The sequence below is a fragment of the Bubalus bubalis genome, chromosome 4, assembly GCF_019923935.1.
Source record: "Bubalus bubalis isolate 160015118507 breed Murrah chromosome 4, NDDB_SH_1, whole genome shotgun sequence".
Classification (NCBI taxonomy): domain Eukaryota; kingdom Metazoa; phylum Chordata; class Mammalia; order Artiodactyla; family Bovidae; genus Bubalus; species Bubalus bubalis.
In genome coordinates, this window is record NC_059160.1 from 79642531 (window position 1) to 79659249 (window position 16719).

At 37.6% G+C, this 16719-nt stretch overlaps 1 protein-coding gene across 6 annotated transcripts in view; it reads left to right on the forward strand.

Annotated features, from left to right (window-relative positions):
• Positions 1–16719, forward strand: part of LRRK2 (leucine rich repeat kinase 2) — a 212162-nt gene that overhangs the window by 45309 nt on the left and 150134 nt on the right. For all 6 annotated transcript variants that reach the window (XM_025283992.3, XM_025283993.3, XM_025283994.3 and 3 more), the window contains 3 exons: positions 4339–4451; positions 16191–16335; positions 16468–16607. In XM_025283992.3, the coding sequence (XP_025139777.3) occupies positions 4339–4451; positions 16191–16335; positions 16468–16607 (398 nt within the window). The remainder of the gene's footprint in view (positions 1–4338; positions 4452–16190; positions 16336–16467; positions 16608–16719) is intronic.

The following is a 16719-nucleotide window of genomic DNA, read 5'->3' on the forward strand; positions in this document are numbered from 1 at the left end:
GGCTTTCTTTAGTCATGTCTTTGTTTTTAAATCCCTTGGAAACTTGGACAAAAATTCAGTAAATTTTGAATTGAATCATGTCCCATTCAAATTGTCAAACAACTTTTGAGATATAATTTAACAGACATAATTTTGCTTGGATATTATTGAGAGTTTTAAAAAATTTTATAGATTGTAAAAAGCAAAAACCCTTTTGATTGTCTTTAAAGATGTCAACCTTATTCTTCTGAGAGTGGATTTGAGTTTTAAAGATAACCAAAAGACATTCCGAATTGTCTGTTAATAAAATAATACTCTTTTAGTTAAGAAGTAAGTTTTGAATATAGAATTTTTTTTATTGTACTGAGATGATCCTGAAGTGACATTGATAGTAATAATTTAGATGTTTGAAATGATGTATTTAAATGATAAATCATAGTTTTATAATGTTTTTAGGTATATTAAACAGGTGCCCTTGAAAATAATATTATAAATTCATGGTGATACTTTATATATGAAAATATATATTAATAGACATACCTTATAAGCATCCATTTCCAGTTCAGAGCTCAGTCGTGTCCCACTCTTTGTGACCCCATGAATTGCAGCACGCCAGGCCTCCCTGTCCATCACCAACTCCCGGAGCCTACTCAAACTCATGTCCATCGAGTCGATGATGCCATCCAGCCATCTCAGCCTCTGTTGTCCCCTTCTCCTCCCGCCCCCAATCCCTCCCAGCATCAGGGTCTTTTCCAATGAGTCAACTCCTCACATGAGGTGGCCAAGGTATTGGAGTTTCAGCCTCAGCATCAGTCCTTCCAAGGAACACCCAGGACTGATCTCCTTTAGAATGGACTGGTTGGATCTCCTTGCAGTCCAAGGGACTCTTAAGAGTCTTCTCCAACACCACAGTTCAAAAGCATCAATTCTTCAGTGCTCAGCTTTCTTCACAGTCCAACTCTCACATCCATACATGACCACTGGAAAAACCATAGCCTTGACTAGACGAATCTTTGTTGGCAAAGTAATGTCTCTGCTTTTGAATATGCTATCTAGGTTGGTCATAACTTTCCTTCCAAGGAATATGTGTCTTTTAATTTCATGGCTGCAGTCGCCATCTGCAGTGATTTTGGAGCCCCCAAAAATAAAGTCAGCCACTGTTTCCACTGTTTCCCCATCTATTTCCCATGAAATGATGGGACCAGATGCAATGATGTTTGTTTTCTGAATATTGAGCTTTAAGCCAATGTTTTCACTCTCCTCTTTCACTTTCATCAAGAGGCTCTTTAGTTCCTCTTCACTTTCTGCCATAAGGGTGGTGTCATCTGCACATCTGAGGTTATTGATATTTCTCCTGGCAATCTTGATTCCAGATTGTGCTTCTTCCAGCCCAGCGTTTCTCATGATGTACTCTGCATAGAAGTTAAATAAGCAGGGTGACGATATACAGCCTTGACGTACTCCTTTTCCTATTTGGAACCAGTCTGTTGTTCCATGTCCAGTTCTAACTGTTGCTTCCTGACTACATATAGGTTTCTCAAGAGGCAGGTCAGGTGGTCTGGTATTTTCATCTCTTTCAGAATTTTCCACAGTTTATTGTGATCCACATAGTCAAAGGCTTTGGCATAGTCAATCAACTATGCTTATAAGGTCTATTTCTGCTTTATTGACCTTATAAGCATATCAATATATAAATACATTTCTCTATTAGGTAAAGGCTTAATCATCTGCTTCACTCTGTGGTAACATACTGTATTACCATAGCACATCACACAAATAACAATATTCTATCATGCTGTAATTATGCCATACTATACCATCCTGTAGTTAGGGATTGGGACTATCCCCTGGAGGAGGACGTGGCAATCCACTGTAGTCTTCTTGCTTGGAGAATCTCATGGACATAGGAGCCTGGCGGGCTGTAGTCCATAGGGTCGCACAGAGTCGGACACGACTGAAACAACTGAGCATATACCATCCTATAGCATATGATTCAGTATGTCAGTGAGTAACTATAATATCAGTACCCCAGTAGTTTTAAGTTTGAATATGATTATGGTTTTGACATGTTAAGTTGAAGTAGGTACTTATAAGATGTTTAAATGTACATGTATACCATTATTTACTAAACCATATTCAAACTATTAATTGTAACAGATGTGCATTATAGCAAATTTGTGTAATTTAGTATCTAATTCAGGAGCACATATTGCATCTAGTATTATGTCACTTAAATTGCTTTCAATCTGGTATTGTTCACTTCCTCCTTTTTTATAACAATAACTTATTGAAGTGATTGAGCCTAAAGACCTACTTATTTTAATAAATATCATTTGACTTGTTCCTTCTTGTCTTGTGTCAGTTCTAGAGGAAATTGCAAAATTCTTTAGGAAAGGACATATGCATATTGGGAAGTGTATAGAGGAAAGTGATTATGAATATAAAGTCAAACAGTAGGAGAAACTGAATTTGTTTACTTTTGCAGAGGAGATAATTCAAGAGGTTATGAAAATATTAAAACCCATTCATTTATATTTAGTTAATAACAAATGTGTAAGGCATTATTCAAAGTACTTCATATAAAATTTTAAAATTCTCATAGCAACCCATCAGTCAGATTCTACCCACTTCTCCCCCACCCCACCCCCATTTTACCAATGATGAAACTGAGACATAAGATACAAAGATTTTAAGGTCACAGCTTATATAATGGAAGGTTTTCACCCAAGGCAGCCTGAGTTAGGGGCTTACCAGGTGGTGCTAGTGTAAAGAACCTGCCTGCCAATGCAGGAGACTTAAGAGATGTGGGTTCGATCCCTGGGTTGGGAAGATCTCCTGGAGGAGGGCATGGCAACACACTCCAGTATTCTTGCCTTGAGAGTCCCATGGACAGCGGACCCTCGGAGACTACAGTCCTTGGGGGTCACAGAGAGTCAGACACTACTGAAGCGACTTAGCACTGAATCAGAATGGCTACTTTCTAAAGACACATTTGTGCAACAAGTGGCTATTGAACTGCTGTTATACCTAAAGAGCTGTGCTTGGAACTCTTGGTAATCTGGAGATGATTAGGTTATGGATCCCCTCTTCAAAAAGTTTGCAGTTCAAACAGTTTAAAGGGCTATTATCTGGTAAGGAAATTATATCGATTCTGGATAGTAGAACCCCAAGTGATATGGCAAAGACCAGAGATGAAATTTTGGGAGAGTTCATTTGGTCTTAATGTAAGAAAGACAGTTAGTAAGACTCCTTACATTTGGTATGAAGCTTTTACATTTCAACAGGACTGCTTTTAATGGTTACATCTCCTTGTGATATAATAGGCAGCTTTAGAAATTAATGTGGTCTTGGTCACTGAAAATGAGACACTAAGAGTTTAACTGGCTTGTCCAAGGTCATACAGCTGTAGTGCATGTCAGGACCTATTTGAATAAATTTTAAAATGAGCACTGAATGTTCCAGGAGGGTGAAAGTTATGCCTGTCAAATTCATTGTGATATTCTCAGCATGCAGCAAAATCCTTTGCATGTATTGTTGGCATTTAAATTTTTGTTAAGTAAATGAAAACTTATATGCAGCCAACTTATAACTTTTATTAATACAAATTACTGAAATGAAAGATTATGAGGTATTGTTTATTAATAATTATTTCTATAGTCATAGATTTTAGAAATGTTACAATTATTTTACTTACATGTTCTGTTATATGTTCTATTATACCTACATGTTCTATTATATATTTAATATTTAAATATTAAATATGTTCAATATTTTTTGACTTCCTGTTTTTCAACCATTTTGGGATAGTTCAGCTATAATGTAGCTTAATAAAGTATGTTTCTTTAAGTTATTTAATACTTTTATACAGCCTTAGAGGACTTTTGATAAAACTACATGTTCTTTACCATCATAATGCTGAATTTTCCACTGTTATTCCTGCTACTCTCTTATGTCTACCTTTCATATCTGACGTTTTTATGTTAGAGTTCCAAATAACTTTGAACTTTTTTCAAATTGTCCACCATTGCATAAAAATCTAGCTTCTTGTAGTAAGTACAGACTACTTGTTAATACACAAAAAAGAGATTGTTGGTTCCATAAAATTGCTCCACCATAGTAACTTCTTGCTACTTTAAATTCAGTAAACATCCACATACAGTGTATTTATTTTATATTCAGTGATGAACAATTTTAAAAAATTTCTTAAACTTTAGAGTTATTTCTTTGATAAAGAACCATGTATTAGAAAAATGTACAATGTATGTATTGTTGGGTTAATTATAATCATTCCTAATAAATGACATTCTATTCAGCCTAAATCTTTTATGAGAAAATGATTTGTATTTATTTTGTATTTAGGCATCCCGGAAGAATACAGGGAAGATACTGAATATCAGCATAAGCTAAATATGATTGAAAAGCAGTGTTTCAGGAATGATATTCACAAATTGGTCCTGGCAGCTTTGAACAGGGTATGTATAATATAAGATTCTGCCTTTATACTCTTAACTAGAATATGAAATTTGGGGCTGTATGGGGGCTTTTATTAGCTAAGCTTCCCATGTTCTGTTTACTATGATAGTAAGAAGTTATCTGTTTAGAAACATAAGATGATAGTAGGGATGTAAGAGGGTGAAAAGATATACCATTCCAGCTAAGAGAAGCGCGCTGTCATTTACAGATTTTGACAGGCTCTTTTGATAAATCCATTTGAGTCAATTCAGTCAGAGAGAGAACTCTGGATGTTCACCTTAACCTCATGAGTGATGTCAGGAGCCATGGCTGCTGTTTTCTCTGTCTTCCTGGTCTTTCTTTTCTGGTCCCATGCTGAAAGATTCGGTCCATGAAGACACACAGGGAGCAACATTGAAGTTTTTTTTTTTTTCATTCCCTGTGCTTTTTTGTATTGTACTCCTTAGAGATAACCTATGAAATAGCTCAGTGTACATTGTTTCTTCCTAGTATTAGGCATTTACAAATACTGAGTTTCCCTGCTGGCTCAGCAGTTAAGAATCTGCCTGTGATACAGGAGATGAAGGAGACATGCGTTTGATCCCTGGATTGGGAAGATTCCCTGGAGAAGGAAATGGTAACCCACTTCAGTGTTCTTGCTGTGAAAATCCCGTGGACAGAGGAGCCTGCCGGGCTATAGTCTGTGGGGTTGCAAAGAGTTGGACACGACTTAGCAACTGAGCATGCACATAACTATGTACATTTGCAAAGATGTACTATAATTAATAAATTAATAATCATACTAAGTCTGAAAAAAGAGAAGAGGAGAATTATGTTTATGTTGTGCAATGCAAAAGGTATTGATGGAATTAAGATGGTTTGGAAGTTTAACATAAGATGAATTGGTTCTTTATAAAAGATATAAAGGTAAAGATGTAAAGATTAGGTTAATGTTTTTATGAAAGGAAAATGTAGTCAAAGTAATTAATGGACATAATTCCTTCTGATTTAGTGTACTTTTAAAAATGTCACAAATTAAATAGAAGAGCCTGCAGAGAGATCTTCAAACATTCATTTTAAACTGAACTTTATAATGTAATTGTCTGATATATTTGAGTCATTTTTACTCAGACTTTAATATGATCCTTGAGTATAGCTTTGGGTTGAATTTAATTCCAGAAATACTTGGTGAAAATAAGAATGTGGAAGGAACTGTGTTAGGCGCTGGGAAGACAGAAATGAATATGTTTTGTATCCTTCTGTAATGGATCTCATAATCTGGCTGGGGAAGTAACAGCCATACATAAAACAGAAAACAACACGAAGTGGTTGGGTGTTAGCACTTATGAGCTGCACTGGTTTTATGAATAGTACTTTAGATACAGTAAATTATGTCTGACTCTTGGGACCCCGTGGACTGTAGCCTACCGGGTTCCTCGGTCTATGGGATTTGCCAGGTAGGAATACAGGAGTGGGTTGCCATTTCCTTCTCCAGGGGATCTTCCCAACCCAGGGATTGAGCCCGGGTCTCCTGCATTGCAGGCAGACTCTACCGACTGAGCCAACAGAGAAGCTCAGTACTAGAGGAAAGAATAGTTAATTTTATTCGTGATGTGTGTTGGTGAAAAGCAAGTGATACCAGAAAAGCCTTTTGGTAACCTTGATTCTGGTTATGTCATCTTTCCTAACATTATTGAGTACAGGTATGATAGAGTGGAAGGAGTTGTCAGTCAAGGGAGAAGTATTGTACTTACTGCCATCAGTACTGTGATGCCAAGAAAATCACCGTGCTCCTAGGTCTTACTTTCTTTTGCTATATAATCCCAGGAGAAGTGGTTGAGAACCTCACTGTTGTTTAGTCACTGAGTTGTGTCTGACTCTTTGTGACCCTATGTGGTTATAGCCCACTAGACTACTTTCTCCTTGGGATTCTCCAGGCAAAAATACTGGAGTGGGTTGCCACTTCCTTCTCCAGGGGATCTTCTTAACCCAGGGATTAAACCAGGGTCTCCTGGATGGCAGGTGGATTCTTTACTGCTGTGAGTCACCAGGGAAACCCGAGAACCTCCCTACCCCTTTCTTTATTTTCCATGCCACACCTGGGTAATGACACAGCATCTCACTAAATAGTGACTGCCATTTGTGGGCAAGGAATTAAGGTCATGGGGAAGCAGAAGTGGTACTGTTTTATTTTTAAAAATCTTCCCTGTGTAATTCCCCTAAATCTTTTCCATGGTTGAGAAAAAAAATGCTCTAAAAGATGAATGTATTTTTTTCTTTTTTTTTTTTTTAGTTCTAAAATCCCGTAATTGCATGTGTCACTCTGAATAAATATTACAAGGCATCAGAGATTTTGGATCCAAATACTGTTGATGCAGTAAAATAAATTGCAATTAAAAATAAGCCTTTTCTTGGATAGCAAACTTCCAAATAAGGTAGAATTTGTGATTCAACTAAGATTTACAATGAAAAAATTATTAAAAGTATTTATTAAAGTGAATCAATGTCTGGAGGTATATGTAAATCCAGTAACATTCAGACTGAAGTTAAATCTGCCTGAAATATTAACATTGCATTTATTCTTGATCCTTTTAGCTTTTTCTACACATGAAAACTTCAGTCATCTGTTCCAGAGAGATCTATTTACCCAGTCCTGTCTCTGGAGAACACAGTAGAAAATAGAGCTCTCAGCATTTTGGTCACATCTGTGCTTTGTGTGCAGTGGCACTGCTGCTGTCTTAAGTCAGGAAACTTACGAAGTCAGACCTATCTTCTCATTAAATCTACACAAATCAAAGAGCTTGTGTGCTTCTCAAAAACCGTAAAGCAAAATGTACTCAGTTTAAATACTGAAGATACTTATTTCAATTGTGATTAATATATAGTGAAAGCAAGAGCTGATTTGTGAAAGCCACAGCAATAACAAAAACAAAGAGAAATTACATAGCACTTCCCTGGTGGCTCAGACGATAAAGCATCTGTCTACAATGTGGGACACCCGGGTTCAATCCCTGGGTTGGGAAGATCTCCTGGAGAAGGGAATGGCAGCCCACTCCAGTATTCTTGCCCCCCCCCCCCCCCACCAAAAAAAGGGGCTTAAAGAAATACTGGGCTTCCCTTGTGGCTCAGCTGGTAAAGAATCCGCCTGCAATGCAGGAGACCTGGGTTCGACCCCTGGGTTGGGAAGATCCCCTGGAGAAGGGAAAGGCTACCCACTCCAGTATTCTTGCCTGGAGAATTCCATGGACTACACAGTCAGTGGGGTCGCAAACAGTCGGACACAACTGAGCGACTTTCATTTTCACTTTGGGCTTCCCTGGTGGCTCAGAGGGTAGAGCATCTGCCTGCAATGCAGGAGACCCAGGTTTGATCCCTGGGTTGGGAAGATCCCTTGGAGAAAGAAATGGCAACCCACTCCAATACTCTTGCCTGGAAAATCCCATGGACAGAGGAGCCTGGTGGGCTACAGTCCATGGGGTCACAAAGAGTCGGACACAACTGAGCGACGTCACTTTCACTTCTAAGGTAAATAAAAATTTATAGAACTACTCCAAAGAAGACTCTGAAACTCAACTGGGAGTACAAAAAAAGAGTTAAGCATAGGAAAATGTATACCCTCTGTTTTGATAAAATTACTAATTTTTAAAAAATGAAAATTTATCTACATTTATGAATCCTTATAAAAATAAGAATGATATTTTCTGGAACTAGGTAAGTTAATGTAAAAATTTGAGAAAATTAATTAGATAATTACATGAATAATCAAGATAATTTGGAAAAAGAAGATAATTAGTATGGCCTAACTCTAGTATTAATAGATTATCAAATGTATTATAAAACTTTAGTGATTATACTGGTGTGACATTGGCACTAGCGATAGATCAGTATCACATAATGGTGATTTAGGAGATAGACTCAAATGCAAATGTTCAATTAGTGTATGGTTTCCCAACCACCACAAGGAAAAATAGATTGCTCAGTAACTTGTACTGAATCAGCTAATTCTCTGGCCATCTGGAGAAAGCAAAGGAAGCTGCGTATTTACATTAAAGAATCAAATCTCACGTGAATGAGATTTAAAAGTAAAAATGAATCTGGCATAGATTCTCAATCAGGGAAGAATACTGGAGTGGGTAGCCATTCCCTTCTCCAGGGAATCTTACCGACCCAGAGCTCAAACCTGGGTCTCCCACATTGCAGGCAGATTCTTTACTGTCTGAGCTGCCAAGGAAGCCCACAATCATTATTAAAGAAATGTAAAAACAAAACAAAACAAAAACCTTGTTGGAGGAAATTTAATAATACTCATCTACATTATTACTCATCATCTGGTTTTCTGACCAGCTATTCCACTCTAAGAATTTATAATATAGATATGCATATACATGTGCACAAAGTTTTTTAACAAGACTATTTATTGTGGCATTATCTGTAGTAAGAAGAATGTGGCAGCAGACTAAACGCTTACATGGTAATCGTTAGTGTTGTTTGCCTCCGTCTGGTGATTCTGGGATTGTATTTATTGGTGCTTTTGTAGTTGGATTGAATCATGTAATGGTTTTGGCCAAAGAGTTGTAAGTAGAGGTTTCATTTGTGATTTCTGGACCAAGCATTTAATTGCTGGTGAGGCATCTTATAGAACACTCTCTCAGGCACTGTGACCTGTGATATTTGAGATGGTGGTTGCTCAGTTAGCACAACTCCCAGAGTGGCTATGCTGAGTAGAGGCTCCCTCCTGATCTATAACACATATGAGACATGAATACAAACTGAACCTTTTCTTTTTCCAGTTTATGTAATTTTGAAGTTGTTACTACAGGTTAATTCAGTCTGTCCTGACAATACAATCCTTATCAATAGATCCTAAGAAAATAAATTATAGTATTTTGAAACTGTGTAGCTCTATGTAGGAATTAAAAACAGCTTGGTGAGATTCCTAATGTGTTGCCAAGGAATTATGTACAGTTTTCCATGAATATGACAAATATATTGCCCAGGTAGTCATTTTTTTCCTTCACATATATTAGCACATCATGCATACTTTTGGTGAAACTAGTATATTTTCACTTCTTTATATCTTCTCTCTTCCCTGTATCACTCAGTTAAAGCAGATTATATGGTCTTTAGTTTTATATCGTTAAGTGTATAACGTATTCTAATGTGTATGGCCCCCGGAATCAGGATATCTGTATTTGAATCTGGCTTCACCATCTACAGACTAATGTATTCTGAACAAGTTTTTTAAAGCCTCTGTTACAGTATCTATAATATGGAGATAATAAATGGCTTTTCACTTAGGGTTTTTATGAAGAATTTTATTATATAATTCATGCCATGTACTCTATGCAATGCCTGGTACATGGTGTACAGTCAGTAAATGTTAGTTAATATTATTACTATTAGATTCAAAACTATCTTTTGACTTGTGGCTATAAAAGATGAGAAAATTGAAGTATTCACACCATCTTCCTATTTTTACCTATTTTCTAACCAACTTTTGTTAAATACATTAATTCTACATTGACAAGTTTTAAAATATTTATATTCAATTCTATAACCATACTTAATAAGATGTTTTCATCTTCTTCCTACAGTCATGTGGATTCAGTGTTCACTGCAAGCTCTTTTGCTACAGTTCTTCCATTTATTTTTTAGTTGTCTGTTTCTTTTAAAAAAAGATTCATTTCCTGAACATTTTGTGTTGTCTGTATATTTGGACTCTTGAAAAAACAGTTTGGTTGATTGCAAAGTATTGGGGTTTTGTTTTCTTTTCTTTGAAAGCCTTTTTGGCTTTTCACTGTTTTGTAGTACAGAATGTTTTAGTGGAACAGTCTGAGACCAATTTAATTCTTTTCTCATTTTTAAATGGTTTGGTATTTTTATCTGGATGCCCAAAGGATTCATTTTCTTGGAATATACTTTATTAGGATATATCTCAGTGTTAGTCCTGGACTATGGTATCTTCTTTTTAGCCGTACATTAATTTTTTTCTGGAAAGTTTTTCTGAGTTGCAGTTTGACTTGGCTGGCAGTTAGGAAAGAGACTGGTGTGGGCATTTTCTCTTTGAGTTGGCTAGCTGACTCACTAGAAAAAATATTTTGATTGTTTTTGTAGTCTTTGAAAAAACTTGGGAAATTGTGAAGGATAGTTAACAGGATGTTTCTAATTAATATTTGTAGATGTCCAGCATTGGTACTTTCAAAAATTTCATGTGGACAACACTGGCTAGTAAATTAATTTCAATCCCCATTTGAATAACAGTGTAATGAATCACTGTTTTCAAGACAGAACATTTAGTAAGTAAAAGTCCATTATAGGCTTGTAAATATCATATATACATATATACATAATGATATGTACTTTTCAAATTTATGAAACTGTCAAAATCATATATCACTATTTAAAATCATCAAATAGTTTATTTGAACTCCATCACATATAATAATGTGATACTCTGCATTCTCTTTCTACATAGACAGATCATGGGTTTCCTGTCGCTAGTAACCAGGTTCATCATCAAACTGTACCTGAAATAGAGATTAGGGAAGCTCAAGATAGCAGAACCAAGAGTTGAGTAGAAACTTGTTAGAGGTGATGGAATTAAGGACAAGAACAGGTACTTTATAAGTGAAAGTAAAAGTGTTAGTTGCTCAGTTGTGTCTGACTCTTTGCAACCTTATGGACTGTAGCCCATCAAGCTCCTCTGTCCCGGAATTTCCTAGGCAAGAATTCTGGAGTAGGTTGCCATTTCCTTCTCCAGGGGATCTTCCCAACCCTGGGGTGGAACCTGGGTCTCTCACACTACAGGCTGATTCTTTACTGTCTGAGCCATTAGGTACCAATTTGACTTAATTTTAGCATAAAAATAAGCCTATGGGTGCATTTTGAGGTTAAGAGCAGGGTCAGCTACATAACCCAGTACAAGATGAAAATGCAGGACCCGGTGTTTAAAATTATTAAGAATTTCAAGGTGGTGGCTGCAGAGTTTTAAACCAGGTCTGGGGCCCTTCTGAACACAGGGATCTGTGCTACTACACATGTGTGTACTCTTCAAGCTGGCCTCCCTAGGATGCAGAAATGGTGGTACTGTTAATTAAAACAGAAAGTTCAAAATGGCAATCTGAGTTGTCTTTTTTTTTCTTTGAGAAGATAATAAACTTTTAACTTTGAACATCTAAGTTCAAGATACTAGTGTCAAACAAAGGAGAAATATGGACTTAGAACTTAAGAGAGTTTCAGTTCAGTTCAGTCACTCAGTCGTGTCCGACTCTTTGCAACCCCATGAATCGCAGCACGCCAGGCCTCCCTGTCCATCACCAACTCCCTGAATTCACTCAAACTCATGTCCATCGAGACAGTGATGCCATCCAGCCATCTCATCCTCTGTCGTCCCCTTCTCCTCCCGCCCCCAATCCTTTGAGTTATCTGCTCAAAGGTTTCTGTGTCTCAATTCTTTTTTACCAATAACACAGGGATAATAATTGTGTGTCAGCATCATGGGGTGAGTGTGAGGATTAAATGAGTTAATACTTAACTCATTTAAGTGCTTATGTGCCAGACATTCTTTTAAGCACATAAATGAGTTAAGTACTTTTAAGCACTTAAATGAGTTAATACTTAACTCATTTAAGTGCTTAAAAGATTGTCTGGCACATAGCAAATGCTCCTTAGGTTTTGGTTATCCTTGTGGTTGTTGCTATTGTTGTTATGGTGGCTTGAATGTTCGTTCATTCCAAGGCCTAAACTATGCCGCCACTCAGTGTTTACTGCGTGGGTGATGATTTATCTCATTTCACCCTCATAACAACACTGCATTATTAGAATCATTTTCGAGGTGAGGAAACCTGGGCAAACACTGAGCCATCCCTCCAGCTTCACTTTGTACCACTTTGAATTTCTTTATGTTCTTGAATAATACCTTCTGACTAAATACCACTTCTCAGTAAATGTTATTTCATTCATTTTTAATGGCCCAGAGATTCATGGAACTCTTTAAGTGATGAGACAATTTAAACCCAGATTTAATTGGCTCCAAGCTGATATACTTTTACTACTCAAGGAATTGGTAAGATGGAAATAATGGTGGGGAAAATTGCCAAGGAAGACAAGGATGTGCGTGTCTTGTTGAAATGATAGATGAAATGATATCTGAGCTGAGCAGTTCAGTGTTGGAGGAGGACAATACAAGATGAGAAAATGATGCTTCGGTCCATAACCTATATAAAGAAAGATGCGAATGAAAAACACATGAGAGGTATTGAGGGACTAGATTGGGAAATGAATAAAAATCTGTTCAGTGACAATAGGGGGAAGTGAAAAAGGTTGGAAGGCAGTAGGTTTTTGTTGAAGAGGCTACATCAGAATTTGAGGTCTGACTGGAAGGTATTTCAGCTTTATAGTGAAGGTGTTATTTAGTGGCTAAGTGGTTTCTGACTCTTTTTGACCCAGTGGACAGAAGAGTTCTCTGTCCTTCACTATCTCCCAAAGTTTGCTCAAACTCATGTCCATTGAGTCAGTGATGCTATACAACCATCACATCCTGTCACCTCCTTCTCCTCCTGCTGTCTATCTTTCCCAGTATCAGGGTCTTTTCCAGTGAGTCAGTTCTTAACATCAGGTGGCCAAAGGATTGGAGCTTCAGCTTCAGTATCTGTCCTTCTAATGAATATTCAGGGTTGATTTCCTTTGAGAATTGACTGGTTTGGTCTCCTTGCTGTCCAAGGGATTCTCAAGAATCTTCTCTAGCACCACAGTTAGAAAGCATCAATTCTATAGCCCTCAGCCTTCTTTATGTTCCAAGTCTCACATTCATACCAGACTACTGGCAAAACTATAGCTTTGACTATATGGACCTTTGTCAGTGATGTGATGTCTCTGCTTTTTAATAAACTGAAGAGGTTTGTCATAGGTTTCCTTCCAGGGAGCAAGTGTCTTTTAATTTCATGGCTGCAGTCATGGTCCACAGTGATTTTGGATCCAAGAAAATAAAATCTATCTCTGCTTCCACTTCTTCCTTTTCTATTTGCCATGAAGTAATAGGACCAGCATCAGTCCTTCCAAAGAACACCCAGGACTGGTTGGACCTCCTTGCAGTCCAAGGGACTGTCAAGAGTCTTCTCCAACACCACAGTTCAAAAGCATCAATTCTTCAGCGCTCAGCTTTCTTCATAGTCCAACTCTCACATCCATACATGACCACTGGAAAAACCATAGCCTTGACTAGATGGACCTTTGTTGGCAAAGTAATGTCTCTGCTTTTGAATATGCTATCTAGGTTGGTCATAACTTTCCTTCCAAGGAATAAGTGTCTTTTAATTTCACGGCTGCAATCACCATCTGCAGTGATTTTGTAGCCCTCCAAAATAAAGTCGGACACCATTTCCCTATCTATTTCCCATGAGAGTCAGACTGTGAAGAAAGCTGAGCACCGAAGAATTGATGCTTTTGAACTGTGGTGTTGGAGAAGACTCTGGAGAGTCCCTTGGACTGCAAGGAGGTCCAACCAGTCCATCCTAAAGGAGATCAGTCCTGGGTGTTCATTGGAAGGACTGATGCTAAAGCTGAAACTCCAGTACTTTGGCCACCTCATTCGAAGAGTTGACTCATTGGAAAAGACCCTGATCCTGGGAGTGATTGGGGGTGGGAGGAGAAGGGGACAGCAGAGGATGAGATGGCTGGATGGTACCACCAACTCGATGGACATGAGTTTGAGTGAACTCCAGGAGTTGGTGATGGACAGGGAGGCCTGGTGTGCTGTGATTCATGGGGTCGCAAAGAGTCGGACACGACTGAGTGACTGAACTGAACTGAATGGGACTGGATGCCATGATCTTAATTTTTTGAATGTTGAGTTTCAAGCCACTTTTTTCACTCTCCTATTTTACCCTCATCAAGAGGCTCTTGAGTTCCTCTTCACTTTCTGCCATTAGAGTGGTATCATCTGCATATCTGAGGCTGTTGATATTTCTACAGACAATCTTGATTCCAGCTTGGGATTCATCCAGCCTGACATTTCACATAATGTACTCTGCATAGAAGTTAAATAAACAGAGTGACAATATATAGCCTTGTCTTACTCTTTTCCCAATTTTGAACAAGTCAGTTGTTCCATGTCCAGTTCCAGCTGTTTACTGCTTGACCCATGTATAGATTTCTCAGGAGACAGGTAAGGTGGTCTGGTATTTCCCTGTCTTTAAGAATTTTCCACAATTTGTTGTGATCCACACAGTCCAAGGCTTTAGCATAGTCAGTGAAGAGGAAGTAGGTGTTTTTTCTGGAATTCTCTTGCTTTTACCAGGATCCATCAAATGTTGGCAATTTGATCTCTGGTTCCTCTGTCTCTTTGAAGCCCAGATTGTACATCTGGAAGTTTGTGGTTCACATACTGCCTAAACCTAACTTGAAGGATTTTGAGCATAACCTTGCTAGCATATGAAATGAGTGCAATTGTATGGTAGTTTAAACATTGTTTGGCATTGCCCTTCTTTGGGATTGGAATGAAAACTGAACTCTTCCAGTCCCATGGCCACTGATGAGTTTTCTAAATTTGCTGACAATATTGAGTTTAGCACTTTAAAAGCATCATCTTTTAGGATTTTGAATCTCTCAGCTGGAATTCCATTACTTCCACTAGCTTTGCTTGTAGTAATGCTTCCTAAGGCCCACTTGACTTCACACTCCAGGATGTCTGGCTCTAGGTGAGTGACTACCTAGAACATGATGAAGAACACCATGGAAAAGCAGAGTGTAAGAGTTAGATAAACGTCACAGACATTGAAAGAGGGGAGGTGTGATTGTGATTGGAAAGTGTGTTGTTGATTGTTTTCTTCTTAGTCAATGAGAAGGATGGCCTCGGAAAAGTAGTGGCTTCTATTAGAATACCTGTCAAATAATATCAAATTCTAGAAGAATTGAATTTAAAAGGTTGGTACAGATTAAGATTCTTGACTTTTAAAGCAGAAACATTTATGTTAAAGTACTAGTCCTGACTGTGCTGTGCTTTGTTGCTCAGTCGTGTCTGACTCTTTGTGACCCTATGGACTGTAGCCCATCAAGCTCCTCTGTCTATGGGGATTCTCCAGGCAATAATACTGGAGTGGATTGCCATGCCCTCCTCCAGGGAATCTTCCTGACCCAGGGATCGAACTCAGGTTTCCTGCATTGCAGGCAGATTCTTTACTGTTTGAGCCACCAGGGAAGTTCTAGTCCTGACAATTGTTAGCTATGTGACTTGAGCTCTTTTTCCTGCATCATTAAAGTTAGTGAACCTATTGTATGAAACTTGATGGGGAATAAATGAGGTATAGCATGTAAACATATAAAGAGTAAATTCTCAGTTAGTATTTTCTATGATGAGGGACAGCATTGCCTTTTTCTGGTTACGAGTTTAGGTTGTGACAGCAGATGTCTTTAACTTGGTATCTTCTCAGCAGTGTACAGTCTACAGTCAATGAACTCATCTTTTAATAGGAATCAGATTAGTATATATTTAATAAGGATGCTCTGAAAAGAAAAGCATGTGAAATTATTTAGTACAGTGCCTGGTGAAGAAGAGGTACTTAATAAGTGCAAAAATGTTAGCTTTTATGCTTAATAATAAATAAAAGTAATTAGTGATACAAGGCAGAATCAAGAATAGTAATTTTATTTGGACTCCTTAGTTATGTTTCATCAGCCTATAAGCTGGCTTTAACTAAGGTAAGTATTAGAATTCATTTTTTAACACAGCAAATTTACTTAATTATCCTTTTGACTTTTAGTTCATTGGAAATCCTGGGATTCAGAAGTGTGGATTAAAAGTAATATCATCTATAATACATTTTCCTGATGCATTAGAGGTATTATCCCTGGAAGGTGCTATTGATTCGGTGCTTCATACACTGCAGATGTATCCAGATGACCAAGGTTGGTACAACTGAAGTCAGGATTTAGATTTTTATAGGCCTTTAGCTATTAGTTGAACATGTTTAATTTTTTTCTTTTGTTTTGAGATTTAAAACAGTACATTTTATTCATTTTTTTCTTTTATTTTTCTAGAAATTCAGTGTCTGGGTTTAAGTCTTATAGGATGTTTGATTACAAAGAAGAATTTATGCATGGGAACTGGGCATCTGTTGGCAAAAATTCTGATTTCCACCCTACAACGATTTAAGGATATTGGTGAAGTACAGATAAAAGTATGTGCATTATCTTGAAGGGAATCGAGATCTTGTACAGATTTCTCTTTCAGAGCAGCTGGTGTAACTCCTACTTAGCATTAATGGGTATTTTCTAGTTAATTGAAAGCCG